General features: G+C 35.0%; 1 protein-coding gene across 4 annotated transcripts in view; it reads left to right on the top strand.

Annotated features, from left to right (window-relative positions):
* RIC1 (RIC1 homolog, RAB6A GEF complex partner 1) overlaps positions 1-20,068 on the top strand; it is a 138,077-nt gene that overhangs the window by 86,207 nt on the left and 31,802 nt on the right. For 2 of the 4 annotated variants that reach the window (XM_059071808.2, XM_059071811.2), the window contains 5 exons: positions 469-576; positions 4,858-5,000; positions 5,314-5,450; positions 10,516-10,607; positions 15,441-15,529. In XM_059071808.2, coding sequence (XP_058927791.1) covers positions 469-576; positions 4,858-5,000; positions 5,314-5,450; positions 10,516-10,607; positions 15,441-15,529 — 569 coding nt within the window. The remainder of the gene's footprint in view (positions 1-468; positions 577-4,857; positions 5,001-5,313; positions 5,451-10,515; positions 10,608-15,440; positions 15,530-20,068) is intronic. The other 2 variants (XM_059071810.2, XM_059071809.2) reach the window with 2 other exon arrangements.

The raw sequence follows: 20,068 nt of genomic DNA, 5'->3' as shown, positions 1-20,068 counted from the left end.
ACACACCTAAAGGATAGGAATCAAGAATGAGGTGTGGAGCAAGGGAAGATGAGGTGACGATTTGGATCACTTTGGACATGCACTGTATAATAGAATGGTATATAAGTTTCGTAGTTGCTCAACTCAGAAAGGGCTGTCAGTCATTTTAAATGTCTGTTGGTTCCCTTGAGAATTAACTTCTATCTTTACTGTTTTTTCCCTAAGATTCTTTGTTCTTCTCCCTCTTCTCTCTCCATTCCCACTCCCCCCAATATAAGTTACACTGGTCAGACACATTTATTTCTAATTGATAAATAGATATGTCCGCTATCGTGGAATTTAAGTATGCTTTTCATTTGAGAACCTAAAGGATGAACACCTGATTTTTACGTTTGATTGTGTTACTTTATTTGATTGGCTATTAGTCACAGACTGTGGAGGAGAATTCAGTATCTTTCTCTTTAATCCTGCGTATTTGCTTTTTTTTAGAGGAAGTCCACAAGTGAAGGGGACACCCCATTTTAAGGAAGAACAGTGTGCTCCAGCATTAAATTTAGAGATGAGGAAAATATTGGATTTGCAAGCACCCATCATGAGGTACAGTACTTTGGTTGAATTTAGCATTTTGCGATGACAATATACAGTGTAGTTTGTTAATCGCATGAGCAGTAAGAAAGTTGATTTTATTTTTCATTGAGGATCATTTTTTTTAGTCCTAAAAATTCTCTATTAGCCCTTATAAAAAATGTAAAATTTTACAGATGGTACATTATTATACTTAAATTACTGTAATAAAGCCCACAATTTGGGTATACCAACTGTAATTTTATTTAGAAATTTATATTTTTTGATAAGATCTAGAATTGTTTGAATGGTATAACATAGTACATGTTACTTAAAAAGATACTCATATGCATTTGTAAAAACATTGAGGGCACTTTTTCTTGAAAAAACTTCCCAAATATGTTGTTGGGTTAAAAAAAGTGAGGTATACTGTACATAAAAATGCTACTATTTTATGTTAAAGCGAGCTGGTGGTGGTAATTTATGTGTTGTTTTGGAGGAATACGTAAGAAACTGGGCATGAGAACTGAGTGGCTAGGGGGACAGTTTTGGAAAAAAGACATTTATTATGTAGTCTTATTAAGTGTTGACCTGTATGGGTACAATACGTGAATATATTAAACTATATGAATGTAATACATATGTTTCTTAAATTCTTCTGATTCACAGTTCTAACGAAAGGCTTCCTTCATCATTTCTCTTGTTAGAATACAGTACAGATACTAGAACATGTTAAATAGAATTGTATACAAGTGGCTGGCTATTGTCTTGCCTTGTTTAATCTATCTTTTTTTAACTTTAAGTCTCCTCAGAGAAAAAGAATGCCTTTTTGTTGTTGTTGTTGTTATATGTTTAAATGTGATCAGGGTTACAGGAGATTGAGTTCAGGTTACTCTTTATCTCAGATTTTATTTCAGAATAGAGATCTTTTTCAAGAGTGTAACTTGTGTAAGGAATTTTGAATGTCTGGGTTCCATGCTGGATGGAACTGTACAAGCATGGCTTTCTACCTCCACCTGGTGGCAAAAACTGTGTAGTTCATGGATATGGGATAGAAAAAGAGCCTTAAAAAAAAGAATTCCTGCTGTCTGGTACAAGTTTAACTTGTCAGGTGCTTGTTTTTAATCTACTAATTTAGATGATTGGAAATCTCTCATTTTCTCTCAGAACTTCAGTAAAATAATTGCATTTCAGAGCAGTGTTACTATTAGCACCTGTAACATGTACCTCCTGGAAATTTGATTGGAAAATTCCTATATACTTTTGAATTGAGTGAGGGGGCATGAAACTTGGCCTTTAAACCAACTGTTTTCCCTCCCACTACCAAAAATTAGTCAAATAAAGTTAGGGACAATGATTATGCTGTTGCTTATAGGCATAAGATTGCAAGAGTCTGCCATCTTTTAATTTTTGATTGAAGAAAGAATTGGATTAATGTTAAGCGTCTACACCTTGTTATTAATTGAGGATAGAGAGTATATAGAAAGTTAAAAAGTACTGGGACTTACCGGTGGTGCAGTGGTTAAGAATTCACCTCCCAATGTGAAGGATGTGGTTTGATCCCTGGTCAGGAAACTAGATCCGACATGCATGCTGCAACTAGGAGTTTGCATGCCACAATAAGGAGCCCGCTGGCTGCAACTAAGACCTGGCACAACCAAAAATAAATTAATTAATTAAATAAAATTTTTTTAAAAAGAAAAAAGTACTGATATAATTTATAATTAAAACTCTTAGTCTATTTCTAATTAATACTAATAAATACTACAGTTTATTATCTTCCTTCTTCCCAGGCACTTAGAAAGACCCATGTAGTATATATAGTATTTAATGTTAATTAGGTATTTAACATACTTACATATTTGAGAATTGGTAATTATGAATTATTCATTTTATATTAAGAATATTTGATTAATCAGATTCCAAAATCCTATTATTCTCCTCCCAAAATCCTATTATTCTACTTCTAAGATCCTAAATTAAACAACAACAGCAATAACAAACACCTCTGGTATACCACATAGCTGTTAATAAAGCCCATAGAAGTCAGTGATTTTAGAGACTCTCTAAGGGCATAACATAGAGTATCTTTATGTGTATTTTGTGTGTACTTATACCGAGGGGTGATTTTCAATAAAAATCAGTACAGCATATGAAGACACGGGATATAAATTATTGGTACAGGGTCCTAACATCCCCCAGATGGAAGAATTAATCCTTCAGTTCTTAAATCATTGTGAGAATGGGAATCCGTGGGGACAGACCCTTGGGTGACTTGAAACAAGGCCTATTTACTAAACTTAATGGAAATATTCAGTACTTTAACATCTGACATCAGCCTTTAATTGAAAGTTTGTTTACTTTCAATTAAACAAGGAGGATCTTTTTTTTTATAGATTATCATTTTTGTCACAGTTATTTGTTAATTCCAATGTCAGGATTGTTTATGAGTCTATTTACATGGATGGATTTTTCTCAACTCTGGGTCACATTTTCCTGTTTATTCAGACATGTGGTCATTTTTTATCACAGTACTGTGGATGATGATGATGTAGAGATTCTGAATTCTGTTAACTTTGTCAGAGGAGTGTTAAGTTTTGCCTAGCGGGCAATTAAATTATGGGAGGGTAACCTTGATCTTGTTCCTGATCGTCATATGCAGTGATTGTTAGGGAGATACAGGCTGGGGAGAGGGAGAATGTGGTTTGAAGAAACAGAGGCTTGACTCCTGCTGAATGAAAATCACTGGTAAACCAATGACTCCTCCAGTAAATTGCCTCTCTTGTATCAAGTCTAAAACAAAGTTTTTATATTCTAGCCACCACATGCTACACATAAATTTTACCACTAAATATAAATTTGAAATAAAAGAATATATAATATTTTTAAAGGTGAACTTTTGTTAAACTGGGAATTGTAGTTGACTGCAAATGCTCTGAAGTTCAAGAGATGGAGCTCAGTAAGGGGACATGTTATTCTTAATTTTTAAAATATTTTTATAGTTGGGAAGAAAGTACAGTAAATTCTTCATTATCTGAAATATATGGTGGAATGTTATTGAACTCAACTTTTCAAAGAATTAAGTTAAAGAAAACATTAAAAATGTTCTTTTCACCATTATGGATTAAAATATTTCTGAAATAGACTCTTAACTTCTTAAGTATGAAAGGAAATTTAACAGTACATAATAGAGTATATAAATAGACATTACATTTTTCATTCATTCTTATACTTAAATGTTTTTTACAGCATTTGATACTCTTGAGTACTCTTTCTTAAGTGCATCTTATTGGCTTTCTTGATAACAGTTTCCACTGGTTCTCTTTCTTTTTCTCTGCCATTATCTTTGTAGCCTCACTTTTAGATTTCCCTTCCCTCTTGACCTTCCTCCCACAAACATTTGGTGCCATATGTAACTAACATTGCCCTAGAGGCTTGGCATTATAGTAGTAAACAAATTAGGCATTTATTGCCATGCAGTCCTAATTGTTAAATCTCTTTGCAAGTATCAATAAGTGCTGAGATCATACTACATAATTACTTTTCACTACTTAGTCAACTGAGAGGTCTTCTGCAGAGAGAAACTGTATTTTATTCACTTCTGAATCTCCAGCCCAGCATAGTGCCTGTCGCAGAGCTCAGGCTTAATTAAATGTTTGTTGAATGGATGCACAATGTGAGATTCTTGGATAACCTAGAAATACTGTGGTCTAGAACTGTGCTCTCCACTACAGTAGCCACTAGTCAAATGAAGTGATTTAAATGTAAATTACAGATAAAATAAACAGAATTAAAAATTTAGGTCTTCTGTCACACTAGCCATATTACAAGTGTACAATCACCATGTGGCTAATGGCTACCGTGTTGGATAGTACAGGTACAGAACATTTCCATTACTGGTGAAAGTTCTGTTGGACAGGGTTAGAGGATTGTTACCTCTACACTCAGTGTCTCAGGATTGTCATTCTGTCATTAGTTCTTTTCATGGTTTCTCTTTCTCTTTCCTTTCTTGTCAGCTGTCACTTATCCTTCCATCTTCTAATTTGCTGTTTCAGTATGTCTAGTTTTTAAGCATAATTCATCAGGTTTGTGACTACAGCAACGTGTGATCTTTCATTTTTTTCAGAATTTCTGATTCTAGATTGCATTATACATAGATAAAGCTGATATATAGCTAAATTGTAGATAAATGGCAGTTTTGTAAGTGGTTTTATGATCTTTGCATGAATATTCTCCAGAGCAGTTATATTCATTGGTTTCCCAATATGCTTTTCTTAAAAGGAAATTGATTCTAAATTGCTTACTTCTCTACAGTTTGCAGTCTGTGCTGGAAGATCTCCTGGTTGCTACTTCTGATGGACTTCTTCATCTTATTCACTGGGAAGGAATGACAAATGGGAGGAAAGCTATTAATCTTTGTACAGTACCCTTTTCAGTAGATCTTCAGTCATCTAGAGGTAGTTACACTTTTTTCATGAGACAGAACCAGATGTTTAATATTTTATATAAACTAGTTAGATATTTTTTTTTGGATGAACATTGGTTTTTCTACTTTGGAATTAATTATGCAAGGGAGGAGGGTGTGTGTGTGTGTGTGAGAGACAGAGAGAGAGAGAGAGAGAGAGTAGGAAGGAGCAGTTCAGTTGTTTAGTGTTGTTAACTCATTATGTTTGCCCTTTTAACTGTCCTTGTATGGTTTGCAAGCAAAAATGTAAGAGAATTAATTTACTATATTTATATTCATATTTCATGTATTTTTTTTTTCATCAGCAGGTTCATTCCTGGGCTTTGCAGATGTGCACATTAGAGACATGGAATACTGTGCCACACTTGATGGGTTTGCTGTTGTGTTTAATGATGGTAAAGTTGGATTTATCACACCAGTGTCAAGTAGATTTACTGCAGAGGTATGACTTATTTACTTGGAATGTTTATTTTTTAATTTTGCATTTATTAATTTTAGTCTTTATTAAACCCCTCCCCTATTTTCCTTATTTAAGATTTTAGCGGTTGTTAATTAATTTTCTAATCAAAACTATACATATAAATAGTGTAAGTAGACAATTCTATTGACATGTTAATGAAAAATGATAGTTCCTTTCCTCCTGCTTGTTCTCTTTATGCCCAGTTTTCATTTTCAGAGGCAACTACTTTTTATTCCTTCACTGATGATTTTGCTATTTATCTCCACTACTCTGATTATTTCCTGTAATTTTTAGTTTTTAGGCTGTGTTCATTGACTTCCCATTGTGGAAAATGACCATGTACTTCCCTCTTCCCTGTTCCCCCACCCCGTCTGTTAAGTTCTTCCCATCTTCCCAATATAGTTATTGTGATTTTGATTATATGAGTATGTTTCATCTTCTTGAATAAATTTCTCTTGGAGCCTTCTGGCCTTGTGGACGATTGTTTACTATACACACCTATTTAACACAGTTGCATTTTTAGGCTGTCCATCATTATCATCCTGTGGATTTCCTATATTCCTTTATATTTAGATCCTTTCAGAGTTAATGGTTAATTAATATTTGATTCATTAATATATGAATTTGGTTGCTGTGACAGAGACCCAAAATAAAAATTTGGATTCACTGAAGGCTGTGTGGGCTTTGGTGGGTTTGGTTGACTGTGATCTTCATCATAGGGTGAGCTAACTGGGTTATTTCTTTTCCTCCCCACTCCGTATCCAGTGCCTGTTGGAGAAGAGTCCTGCAGTCTTTCTCAGAGAATATGTACCTGGCTGGCCCAGTATTTCAGGATTTGAGTTATGGAAGAGTTAGACTAGAGGGTACAAATTCAGTATGTAAACTCCCAAGTATCCCTATTTTTGGTGTGGTCTAGAGACCACTGAGATTTTTTTGTTTTTCTCTAAACAAAAACCCCAGTTTTCTATTGGAGTGGAAGTGGGGTATTTCTTAGCTGCTCAGACTGGGAGGTAGGCAGTCCCAGCTACGGATTAAATAGGCTTTAAACCAATCCTACTGCTTTTAGTTCAGCTTTTGAGAGACATTTAAATTCCCAGGGCTTTTGTGTACCTTACAATGTAAATGTGGCTGTTTTTCAACGTCATCACTGCTAGTTAAGGATTCTACTCATCCACTTGCTTCCCAGCTTCCAGAATTTTCTGATACCACCTCCTCTCCCATTCTTTGTCCTTGCCAACATATGCATTTTGAAAAAAATCTTTTCTGTTATAAAAGTTGGGGTTTTAAGAGTCAGAGAAGCTAAATATTCATGTTCAGTCTGTTCTCTTTAATGGAAAGGATTTTAAGTTTTCAGGGGCATATTTTTCTATATGGTGCCAGCTTTCTCTGTCTGATTTATTTCACTCAGCATAATGCCCTCAAGATCCATCCATGCTGTTGCAAAAGGCAAGATTTCATTCTTCTTTATGGCTAAATAATATAGTTGACCCTTGAACAACATAGGTTTGAACTGTGCAGGTCCACCTACACCTGGGTTTTTTTCAGTAAATACATACTACAGTACTCTACGATCTCCAGTTGATTGAATCCACACATGCAGAACCAAGGATATGGAGGGCCAACTGTAAAGTTGTATGTGCTGGGGGTAGGTGCCCCTAACCCCCATGTTGTAAGGGTCACCTGTATATTCCTCTGTGTGTGTGTGTGTGTGTGTACCAAATTTTCTTTATCCATTCATCCATCAGTGAGCATTTAGGTGTTTCCATATATTGGCTATTGTAAATAATGCTGCATTAAACATGCAGGTACAGTTGTCTTTTCAAGTTAGTGTTTTCTTTTCTTCTTCTTTCTTTTTTTTTTTGGGGGGGGGTGATAAATACCCAGAAGTGGAATTGCTGGATTATATGGTTGTTCTAACTTTACTTTTTTGAGGAAGTTCCATACTGTTTTCTGTAGTGGCATACCAATTTACATTCCCATCAACAGTGCACAAGGGTTCCCTTTTCTCCACATCCTCCCAACACTTACTGTTTCTTGTCTTTTTGATAATAGCCATTCTGACAGGTGTGAGGTGATACCTCATTGTCGTTTTGATTTGCATTTCCCTGGTGTTAGTGATGTTGAGCATCTTGTCAGGTACTTTTTGGCTCTCTCTGTGTGTTCTTTGGCGAAATGTCTATTCAGATCATCTGCCCATTTTTTAATCAGAATTTTTTTGCTATTTAATGTATGAGTTTTTTATATATTTTGGATATGATCTTTTCTCACATATATGATTTGCAAATATTTTCTCCCATTCAGTAGATTGCCTCTTCATTTTGTTGACATATGTTTGGGATTTAAATGTTTTTACTGAAAACAAAAATATTAGAGCTGGAAAGTGAGTGACTCATTTCTGAATATCAGCTTGTATTAGTATTTGATTAAAGAAAGTTTTCTAGTAAATTAAGGATTTAAAATAATGAAAAGTAGATGAAACATTATTAAATAAGTTATAAGTAGAAATTATAAATTATAAGAAAACAATGCATATCTATTACTGGTAATTGGGAAATACACTAATGCCATATTTATATCAGACATTATTTAAGTGCTTTATAAAAATCCTGTTTGGCACTGCTTTTTTTTTTTTTTTTTGGCTGTGCCGAGCAGTAATGTGGGATCTTAGTTCCCTGACCAGGGATCGAACCCACGCCCCCTGCAGTGGAAGCGTGGAGTCTTAACCACTGGACTGCCAGGGAAGTCCCCTGTTTGGCACTGTTTAATACAGTTAGCAAATGTATTAAAATGTCAGATTATGCCGTTCCTCTGCTCAGAACCCTTCAGTAGGACAAGATATTTAGGACAAAACCTGCTGAGGACAACTAAAAGAGCTAGAGAAAAAATATTTTTCAAATGTGCTTAACGGCTTTGGAGAGTTAAAAAGACTGTAAAGAGCTAACAAGACTGGTTAGGGGAGGCCAGAGGCCTGGTGAGCTAAGTGAACAAACAAGGCTGTATGCAACAGCACAGATGAATCTCACAAACGTGTTTAGTGGAAGTGGCTAGAAACAAAAGAGTACATGCTATAATTCTATTTTATACAAAATTGAAGGAAAACAAAAAACATAGGCAGCTCTGAATCAGTTCTGTGTGGACGCATGTTTAAGTGTTAATGGTTTAAAGGAAAAGAAGAAAGTGATTACTATGTAAGTCTGGGTATTGTTTCTTTTGTGGTAGAGGTGAGGATAATATTGATCAGGAGTGACACTGTTGGGGGATTTGTGGGTACTGGTAATTCCTAGCCTGAGTGGTAATTTCACAAGTGTTTACTTTGTGATATTATTGTGATGTACATTTTTGCTTTTGTATTTTTCTCTAATGTATTATAATTCATAATACAAAGGGTTAAAAAAATTAAAGACACTCCAAATGACTCCCCATATATGAATTGGAGAAAAAGCCAAAGTTCTTATGGTGACTTTCAGAGCCCTATAAATCTGGCCCCCTGTTTCATCTGTTACCTCATTTATTCCTTCTCCTTGCCCCATTCCACTCCACTCCACTCCATCTGCACAGGCCTCTGATGTTCTTTGAACATGCCAGAAATGCTACTGTGACATGGCCTTTCTACTGCTGTATTTCCTAAAGTACTTTCCTCAAGAGGCACCTTCGTAGGGAAGACCTTTTAATATTACATCCTTCCCCCATACACTCTCTTCTCCTTGTTTTATTATTTTTTTCTGTAACATTTACTAACCTCCCATGTGATACTGTACAATTTTTTAAACTTGTTAGTCTCTTAACAAATGTAAAGCAGGGATATAGCTAGGGATTTTGGTATGTTTGAATATCTGCAGTATCCTTGGCACCTAAAGCAGCACCTGGTGAATAGTGGGCACCTGGAAAATTTTTGTTATAGGGATGAATAAACGAATTTCAGTCTAGGCAGCAGTCCAAAGAAATAATGCTCAGTGCTGTCTTTGCCATTTTTGTTAACTAAAATAATGTCTAGTTTTATTATTAAAATTGAAGAATAAATAAAATTCCTACAGAAAAGCAAATATTTCATATTTAGATAGTAGATTCTATAGTTTATTTAGGAATTAAATAAAAACTATTGTGTTATATTTCAAACAGTTTAATTATATTGGATCATCTAATTTTACTATCATGATAATCCAGAAATAAAGTGCTGTATTGTAGTGTGCTGATTTTTTGTGCCTACTAAAGTAACAGTCATGATGACCTTTGCCTTAGAAATTTATGATCTAGGATGCCCTTGATTTGACAAATAAAAACAGACAAGGGAGCTGAATCTATTCTGTGTCTGTATTCAGAATTAAGTAGCACATAAAGCTTAATAATAATATCATTCATTTATTGAAGCTTAACTTGTTGAATTCCAGGCATTGTATTAAGTGAGTTACTTGTATGTAAGTTCTCATTTAATTTTCAAAACACTCTAAGAGGTAACTTACAGATAAAACTGAAGCTTGGAAAGGTCAGATAATCATTTTAGCAAGTCAGGGGTAGATCTGAGATGTTATGTCAGGCTGCCAGATACCATGCTACTAACCACTGTACTATAAAGCAAAGGAGTAATAGAGAATAGTAAGCAATTGACAAATCAGTCACTTCTAAAGGATAGACCAAATAAAATCGACCATTTTCGATTGATCAGAAAAGTTATGCTAGGTGACAAGAATAATAATAGTGAGCAAATTAGATGCAGTTTCTACCATCAAGAGGTTTACATTTTAATAGGATAGTCATCTTCATTTAATTTGAATTTAGAGGTCAGATACCCATTTTTTAGTGTTATATGAATAAATTAGCACTGGACTGAGCTGATTTGAGAATATTTATTGAACCAGTTAATGAAATTGAGGTTTTTAAGGGAGAAAATCCAGATGGTAGTTCTGATGGGATGTTTTTCTATCCAGATCAAACCATATAAAGAACCATATAAAGCCTTATAAAACTATGTTTATTGAAGGATAATTATATTGATAAAAGTATATTTGGGGAACATGCTTTAAATCTTAACTATTTTTCTTAATTTTAGCAGCTTCATGGAGTTTGGCCACAAGATGTTGTTGATGGAACTTGTGTAGCAGTAAATAACAAGTATCGACTGATGGCGTTTGGTTGTGCGAGGTAACTGATATAGATGTCTGCATTTTAAGACTTACTGCCAAAAATAATGAGTTTTTTTAAACCGTAAGATATTCTTAACACACTTATGAACTTTATTGTGCCTTTCATAATTTACGAATCAGCCTTAATATAAAATTTAAAAGCATTTTAATAGATTGAAGCAAACAAATCTAAAGGGCAGATTTTGGAGATTGGGTGTTTAAGTTTGTAAAAGTGAGCTTTTTTTCAGTGGTAGGAAATTGAGTCACAAGTGAAGATTAAATCAGTTAAAATTTAGGTTCTTTATTGTTTAAAAGACGATCAGGAAGAATGTTTTCCTGTTTTGGAAACAGTCCTTTCTTTTTAAGACATCAGTGTTGACTTGCCTTTGAATTAGTGGGTGTGCCTTAGTTAACAAGCAAATTAAAAGCTCATACATAAAATCAATTTTTTGAGCTTTATGTTTTAGCTCAAATAAAAAGATTATATCAGATGCTGAGAGTAATGCCTTAAAATGTGTATAGTGCTTTTTAGTCTTCACAACTCTTTCTAAAATATAAAATTCCATTTTGACCTCAAAATGTGACACAGTGGTTCTGTAGAACATAACATCTCATATAGTTTCCAGCTACATCAAGGTAAGTATCAAAGTATTTCTATCAGTATAAGTAATATGCTGATAGTGTTATAAATCTCTGCCATCATTACACTGTCAATAATCTGTGAAGTAGGAAATCCTTATCCTCAACACATTGCTTCTCACTGAGGAGATAAATGTAGAAAGTAAATTTAACTTAGTGTAAGGAGAAAAGAAAAGTGTATTTTTCTTCGCCATCATGGATTTGATTTGGTCATATTTTGTTTAGAATTTTTAAATCTGTGTTCATGAGTACAGTTTACTATAGTGTTTTTTTTCCTCTCTCCTGGTTAACCAACGTTATACTTGTCTCATAAGACAAGTTTAGGAAGGATTTCTCTCTTTCCCTTCTTTGTTCATCTTTGAATGTGTGGCTGAATTTGTCAGTGAAGCCACCTGAGCCTAGAATTTTCTTGATTACTAATTCAATTCAGTTTTAAAATAGACTGAAGAAGATTTAGATTTTTTGTCTCTTAGTCATTTTGGCAGGTTGTGTTTTTCTAGGAATTGGTTTCTTTCATATACACTGTCAAATTTATTGGCATAGAGTTTATAATATCCTTTTTTTTTTTTTTTTTTTGTGGTACGCGGGCCTCTCACTGTTGCAGCCTCTCCCATTGCGGAGCACAGGCTCCGGAGGCACAGGCTCAGCGGCCATGGCTCACGGGCCCAGCCGCTCCGCGGTATGTGGGATCTTCCCGGACCAGGGCACGAACCCGTGTCCCCTGCATCGGCAGGCAGATTCTCAACCACTGCGCCACCAGGGAAGCCCTATAGTATCCTTTTTAACTTTCATATTGTAAAATAAAAACAAACAGGAAAGTGCATAATCCAAATATTCACAGTTTTACAAATAATTATAATACAAACATCCATCTTTTCACAACTCAGTCAAGAAATAGAACATTGCCAGCCAATATAAGTTTTACTCCTGCCACTTCCTAATCATGACTCCCATCCCCTCCTTAACACTTAAAGGTAACCAGTTTTGTCTTTCATGATAATCATTTCATTTTTTTTTGCAGTTTTACCACTTATGTATGCATTCCTAAAAAGCATAATTTAGTTTTACCTAATTTTGAACTTTATATGAATAGAATCATATTCTGTTTTGTGTTTTGATTCTTTCAGTCAACGTTGTGAATTCATCCATCTTATTTGCCAGTAACTAAAATCATTTATTAGGGATTGATTTATAAGTAGTGTTTTGGTATATGAATATATCATAATTTATCTGATTTCCTGTTAAAGGACATTTACATTATTTCTTGGTTTCTAAAAAAGGAGACATTCTCTTACATAAACGCATCATCTTTAGTCAAACACATGGGAAAATTAATGGTAAATCCCCAATAAAATCTAATACTCAGTTCATATTCAGACTAACCCAGTTGTCACCAAATTTCCTTTATCTCTTTTGTTTCAGTCAGAATCGTTCAAAGTTCATGAATTATATTAGGTTATTATTTCTCTTTAGTTACCTTTTGCCTATAAAAATCCTTGTATCTTTTTTCTTATTTTTATGACATTAACTTGTTTTTGAGTCTAGGTCAGTTGTTTACAGAATATCCTACATTCTAAATGTATCTCATTATTTTCTCATAATTACATTTAATTAGTTTCTGTAACACCTGTTTGAACCTTGAAGGTGGTTCTTATTGAGCCAGTATAGTCAAATGAGTAGGAAGCTCGCATCAGCATTTAGAGGAAACTGACAGAGACGGGAACAGTGGTGGGTGTGCAGTTCTACATCACCTACATTCAGGGCTTGCACCCAGGGGTCTAGCAAGGTCAGATTTTAGAAGCCAGGATTCTAGCCCTTCTTCCAGGATAATGAAGGTGGAATCTTGTCTTTCAGCCTTTTAGTTACCTCAGTTTTCATGAGTTGGGAGAGGATCAGCTCTTCTTATGGCATGATCATGGGTTGGGGTGAAAGTTTTGTGATTATAGCCATGTGACATAACTGACCTAGTGGCTTCCAGCCCTGATCTGCCAGCACTTACCAGGATTAATTGACTTGAACACCTTATTAGAGTTCTGGAAGAAGCCAGCTTTCTTTTAGGATAACAGTTTACAGCCTAATTCTTCCCCTTATATTTAAAGGTTTGATTAGATTCTGGTTAAACATTTTTGTCATAGGTGTTTTGTACTTCCTATGGCATCATGCAGCAATAACATTGAGTGGTCTCAGTATTAATGATGCTAAATTTGATTACTTACGGTGATAATAGCCATATATATCTCTATTATAGAGATATGTTTTTTGCTTTGAGATTAGTAAGTAGTATCTTTTAAATGAAGTATATTTTTCTTTTATGGTGGGCTTATGAGAAATTGAAAGAAAAATAATTTAAGTAATATAGGCACTATAAATACTTAAAACATTGTCAGTCTTCTGTAACTATTGACATAGCACCTACTTCTTATATTAGAAATATCTGGTCTCCTCACTGACTTGTCAGAGTTCAGCAACCCAGAGTTAGCACTTGACAGTTGTTAGATGCAAAGCAAAAATAAGTAAATACCTGCTAGCCACTTAGTGCTGTCTTTCAGCAAGGTATCTAATTGGGCATGTAGTCTGGATAGATATCTGTTCCAGGCATTTGGCTTCTGACTAAGTTAGAGTAACAGATCAGATTTTCTCTCCCACCTAAAATAGCCAAGAAAATGGACAAAAATATGAAACAAGTGTTTTGAATTCAAGACATAGGACATCAGGCAACAATGGATAGTGATCCCTGAAAGATGAGAAACTAAATAAGAAAACTCTTCAACTGCCCCAGCTTCAATTACTTTGAGAGAATTTCCAGCACAAGGATGGAGGGACAGGGCCTGGCAGATTCCCTGGGTTGAGTGTGTGGAAAGGAAATGAGAGTCTGGGAGACCAAAGCAGCTGGGGCTCACAGGCCAGACATCAAAGGAGAGAGTGGCACAACGAGAGAACTCCAGAGAGCTGTAGAGGGTTTCTTTTGAGTATTGAACTGAAACATGGAAGATAAAAGACCCAAATCAAACATTACAGAAGAAAAGATTAATAAACTTGAAGAACACAGCAAGAGAAATGATGCAAAATGAAACACAGAGAGAAAAAAAGAATTTAAAAACAGAGCATCAGTGAGCTGTGGGATAACTTCAAGTGGCCTATTATTGCAGGTATTTTATTTAGTCCCCATCCTGATCCTTGAGGAGAGTGAGGCCTGGCTGGAAACTAATCAAAGCTGTTGTGAGGAGATCATCTGACTTCTCCTACCTTGAAGGAGTACAGATAAGGGTCAGAACATTCTGGCAGTCATAAGCTAGTGTCATCCTGATGTGTGCAAAAGTAGCCTTGGATTTAAATTATTTTTAAAACAACATTTATGTTAAATTTTTGATCTGAGAATAGCTCTGTAAGCAGAAATGATATTTTTTGTGATCATTATAGTTCAGTTTTGAAATATAGCTTAGATGTAATATACAGATTCTTTGTTTTGGTTTCTGGCCCTTTGTAAGTTTGACCCTTGTAAAGATTTTTTAATGGAATAATGATACTTACCATATACATAAGAGTATGTATCGTGTATACATACAGAAGATAATATAAGGTAAAAAATAACAAAATGAAGATTTCTGAAAGTTTCCAGTACTATACTCATGTAGCCCCTGCTTGTCTCTCTTATTTAATATTCCCCTTTCTCCACCAGGGCAGTTGCTAATCTGGAATCTGTGTACATTAGGTCTTTGTTGTATTTTTACCACAAATGTATTTAACTATGTTTTGAATGTTTTTCACTGTAGAGAAACAGAATTATACTATTTATATAGATATATCGATAGATGGGTGGGTAGATAGATATGCTGTCCATTTTAATGCACATGACAGAAATTCATTTTCAATGCTGTATGGTATACTACTATATGAATATACCACAGTTTCTCTTTCCTTTCTCTTATTGCTGGACATGCAGATTGTTTCCATTTCTTTGCACTTAATCCCAGTACTATAATGAACATTATACATGTCTCAAAGACAACAATATTTCTGGGGTATATCTAGGTGAAATTGCTAGATTACAGAATATGCATTTGTTTAAATTTAAGAGATGACTGCAAATTATTTACAAAATGGTTTTGTTCTAGTTTACACTTATATGAGCAGAACATAATATTTCCCATAGTGATGTTTTTTTATATTTGTATTTGTCTTTTTACACTAAAAATCTTTTTGATTTTTACAGTGGTTCTGTACAGGTTTATACAATAGATAACACCACTGGAGCCATGCTACTATCTCATAAACTAGAGTTAACAGCAAAACAATATCCTGGTAAGTCATCTTCTTTTTTTTTTTTTTTTTTTTTTTCTTCTTAATTACAGGTAATATGTGTAGTGAGGTTTTAAATTAAATGATGGAGGCCAAAGGCCAAATATTGTTAAAATATGTAACAACATTCTCTCTGACCCAAGGATTTCTGTGTATACTATAGGCCAGATACTGTTCTAAATGCTGGTTTACACAGCAGTAAACAAACCAGAAAGTCTCTTTCTGAACCCCCTTAGTGACTGTTGAGTGAATCCTGTCCACAAGGTGTAAGTCTAAAGTCTGTATCATTGGAAATGTTTTTTAATGAAACCAACAGAAAACCCAACTTACCATTGCTTAAACAAATAGGATTTATTTTCTGTAATAGCAAGAAATCCAAAGGTAAGCTGCTGTTGGCATTCATTTGGCCTTTCTATCATGATCACAGGGTAGCTTCTGAGCTCCAAGCATTACTTCTGCATTTGAGTCAAGAGGAAAGGAGGAAAGAAGGCATATATATACTTTTTGATCAGGAAAGCAAAAAAGCTAGATTGAATTTGAGTTCTTGCAGAGATTTCTGTTTGTTTCTTCCAGTCACCTGGGAAAAACTACATCAGTCTGGAACCCTTTGCATTATATTCTCTGTTTGATATTTTTTTGAATCATACAAGTTACACAAATTATAGATCAGACTGAGGACTGGTTTCTGGTTGCAGATTCTCAGGGGAACTTATTTATTTTCCATTCAATACCATGGACAAAAACAGAGAAGTGTTCCTTGCTATTTTTTCACCTTCCATTTGGTAGAGTTTATTTCTCATTCTCCCTTGTTCATGGAATCTTTGTAGTCCCAGCGTTACATGGGTATCTTCTGTTAGATTCCCTGCCTTTGCCAAGCTCTAAGCTTTATCTCCTGTCCCACACATGCTGTGAGTCGTCAGATGTAAAAGCAGGTCTCTAGGGTTTGGCAGAAAAATTCAGGGCTAGAGCACTTGGCACTCACTTACCTTTACTTTCTCGGCACTCACTTACCTCCCAGTATTTTTGGGTATTTTGATGTGTTTAAGTATTCTGTTTAACATTTTAGTTGTTTCAATGTGGAGAGTCATTCAAGGTGTCATTTCGCTATACTGCCAGAAACAGAAATTTGCTCCTTAAGTTTTTATCATTCTTACTGTGTAGCCTTTAAAGGCTTGCATATATTTTTTTCTAAGGACACTTTTTGCTGCAACTGACAAGAACAGGGTGTTGTGTATTTTGATTATGTTTTCTAACCCTTTTATCTGTTTATTTTTCTATCCATAGTAATGTTGTGATGTGCAGTACAATAGCTACTAGCCACATGTGGCTATTTAAATGAAACTAACTGACATTAAAGAAAACTAAAACTTTTCTCAGTTTCATAGTCACACTTAAATGTTGAATGTAGCTAGTGACTGTCTATTAGACCAAGCAAATATAGAACATTTATCATAATTTCAGGAAGTTCTCCTCATTGCTTCTATTGATTGATTGACAGCACTGTATTGAATTTTTTAGATTGTTTCCTTTTCTCATGTTCTTGGAATGCCAGTTCTCCCTTTGGTTATCTACTAACTCTCACTCTTGCAGTCTTTGTTATGGGAGAGTGCTGCCTTCTTGAGTTAGATAAGTTTAGACTATAAAAACTGCTTAAAATGTCGGGAGACTTGTGCTGCCCTGCATCTTGAACACAGACAAGCTTCTGTGTTTTTTTCTGGCTCCACTGGCTGATTTTTACAGGTGGCAGCACTGCAGGAGTCCTTATGTGACACAGCGGCTTCCATTCTTATTCCTGGACTCACGCCGGCCTGAAACCCCTTTCTTGTCTTTGTATAGGATGTGAGACCCCAACTCCCTAGTCATTGCTATGTCCCATTCCAACCTTCTGTCCCTGTATTTCTAACCTTTTTCACCTCACCACTCCCCACTCTTCACACCTCCTCCCCCTGGGCTGCCTTAATTCAAGCACTAACCAAACTCATTTTCAGTTTTCTCCTTTCTTTCTTCAGAGTTCAGCTCTGTAACAGAAAGACTTTGGATTACGTTTTACATTTTTCTCATTATGCAGATTATCACAATCTATGTTTTTGGTAGGTTACCAGCTAGATAAATTTTCCATATTCCTGCCACTTGAAGATTAGGTTAACTATCATTAATATTTTATTGTGTATCTCTACAACTGGATTTTAATGTGTATAATACTTGGAAAATAGACATGCATATTATGTATATATGTATATATATGTTTACTTGGGATTAATAGGAATACTGTTTAAAACCTTTTTGTAAGCTTTGATTTGAGTTTGTATGTTTCTTCTTGGTTTGGTTTTAAATTTCGCTCTTAAATGTGTAAAGTATACTAATAAGATATGAGGTTCCTTATGCATGTTCCCATTTATTTATTTGTTTTGTTTTAGTTTCATCATTTGATATGGCTTTATTGGGCATTTCTTTTTCTATTTTGATAAGATTTTTTTTATTGGAGTAGAATTGCTTTACAATGTTGTGTTAGTTTCTCCTGTACAATGAAATGAATCAGTTATATGTACACATATATCCCTCCCCTTGGTCCTCCCTCCCACCCCCCATCCCACCCATCTAGGTTATCACAGAGCACTGAGCTGAGCTCCGTGTGCTATACAGCAGGTTCCCACTAGCTATCTATTTTACACATGGTAGTGTATTTATGTCAAACCTAATCTCCCAATTTGTCCCACCATCCCTATCCCCCACTGTGTCCACATGTCCGTTCTCTACGTCTGTGTCTCTATTCCTGTCCTGCAAATAGGTTCATCTGTACCATTTTTCTAGATTCCACATATATGCATTAATATACGATGTTTGTTTTTCTCTCTCTGGTTTACTTCACTCTGTATGACAGACTCTGGGTCCACCCACATCTCTACAAATGATCCAATTTCGTTCCTTTTTATGGCTGAGTAATATTCCATTGTATGTATGTACCACATCTTCTTTATCCATTCATCTGTCATTAGACATTTAGGTTGTTTCCATATCCTGGCTATTGTAAATAGTACTGCAGTGAACATTGGGGTACATTTGTCCTTTTGAATTATGATTTTCTCAAGGTATATGCCCAGTAGTGGGATTGCTGGGTCATATAGTAGTTCTGTTTTTAGTTTTTTAAGGAACCTTCATACTGTTCTCCATAGTGGCCATATCATTTTACATCCCACCAACAGTGCGAAAGGGTTCCCTTTTCTCCACACCCTCTCCAGCATTTGTTTGTAGATATTTTGACGATGGACATTCTGACCGGTGTGAGGTGATACCTCATTGTGGTTTTGATTTGCATTTCTCTAAGAATTAGTGATGTTGCGCATCCTTTCATGTGTTTGTTGGCCATCTATATATCTTCTTCAGAGAAATGTCTGTTTAGATCTTCTGCCCTTTTTTGGATTGGGTTGTTTGTTTCTTTGATATTGATCTGCATGAGCTGCTTGTATATTTTGGAGATTAATCCTTTGTCAGTTGCTTCGTTTGCAAATATTTTCTCCCATTCTGAGGGTTGTCTTTTCATCTGGTTTATAGTTTCCTTTGCTGTGCAAAACGCTTTTAAGTTTCATTAGGTCCCATTTGTTTATTTCTGGTTTTTTTTTTTTTTTTTTCATTACCCTAGGAGGTGGGTCAAAAAAGACCTTGTTGTGGTTTATGTCAAAGAGTATTTTTCCTGTGTTTTCCTCTAAGAGTTTTATAGTGTCCGGTCTTACATTTAGGTCTTTAATCCATTTGGAGTTTATTTTTGTGTGTGGTGTTAAGGTACTGTTCTAATTCCATTCTTTTGCATGTAGCGGTCCAGTTTTCCTGGCACCACTTATTGAAGAGGCTGTCTTTTCTCCATTGTATGTTCTTGCCACCTTTGTCATAAATTAGGTGACAGTATGTGCATGGGTTTATCTCTGGGCTTTCTATCCTGTACCATTGATCTACATTTCTGTTTTTTTTTTGCCAATACCATACTGTCTTGATTACTCTAGCTTTGTAATATAGTTTGAAGTTAGAGAACCTGATTCCTCCAGCTCCGTTTTTCTTTCTCAAGATTGCTTTGGCTATTCGGGGTCTTTTGTGTTTCCATACTATTTTTTATACACATAAATAACACAGTTATTCATATACTTGACTTATGGTGGGAAATGCTAATGTGAGGATTCAAACATAGGCAGAGGAAAAAAGTTTTACTTACTCTATTAACCAAGGCTGTCTTCTGTAGGCTAAAATCTGTATACCAGCCCTTTGTGGTAAATGTACTTACAACAAAAATTTATTAATACTGCAGATGTAAAGAATTTTAATTTTAAAGAGGTGAGAGCTATAGATCTTTTTGAATTGCTGATGGGAAATGCTGGTATGTTTCATTTAACTCTGCAGTAAAGAAATTTGGATTTTACTACACAATGAAATTTTCTCCTTTAATAATTATATATGAAGAACTATTATTAGTTAAAGGAAGATATAAGTGCCTATGGTACTGAGGCTGGAGTTTACCTACTTAATCCTAATATAAGGTTAAGCTTCAATTTA

Source organism: Kogia breviceps, chromosome 8 (assembly GCF_026419965.1).
Source record: "Kogia breviceps isolate mKogBre1 chromosome 8, mKogBre1 haplotype 1, whole genome shotgun sequence".
Classification (NCBI taxonomy): Eukaryota; Metazoa; Chordata; class Mammalia; order Artiodactyla; family Physeteridae; genus Kogia; species Kogia breviceps.
The sequence above is the reverse complement of the archived record's forward strand: the minus strand, read 5'-3'. Positions and strand labels throughout refer to the sequence as shown.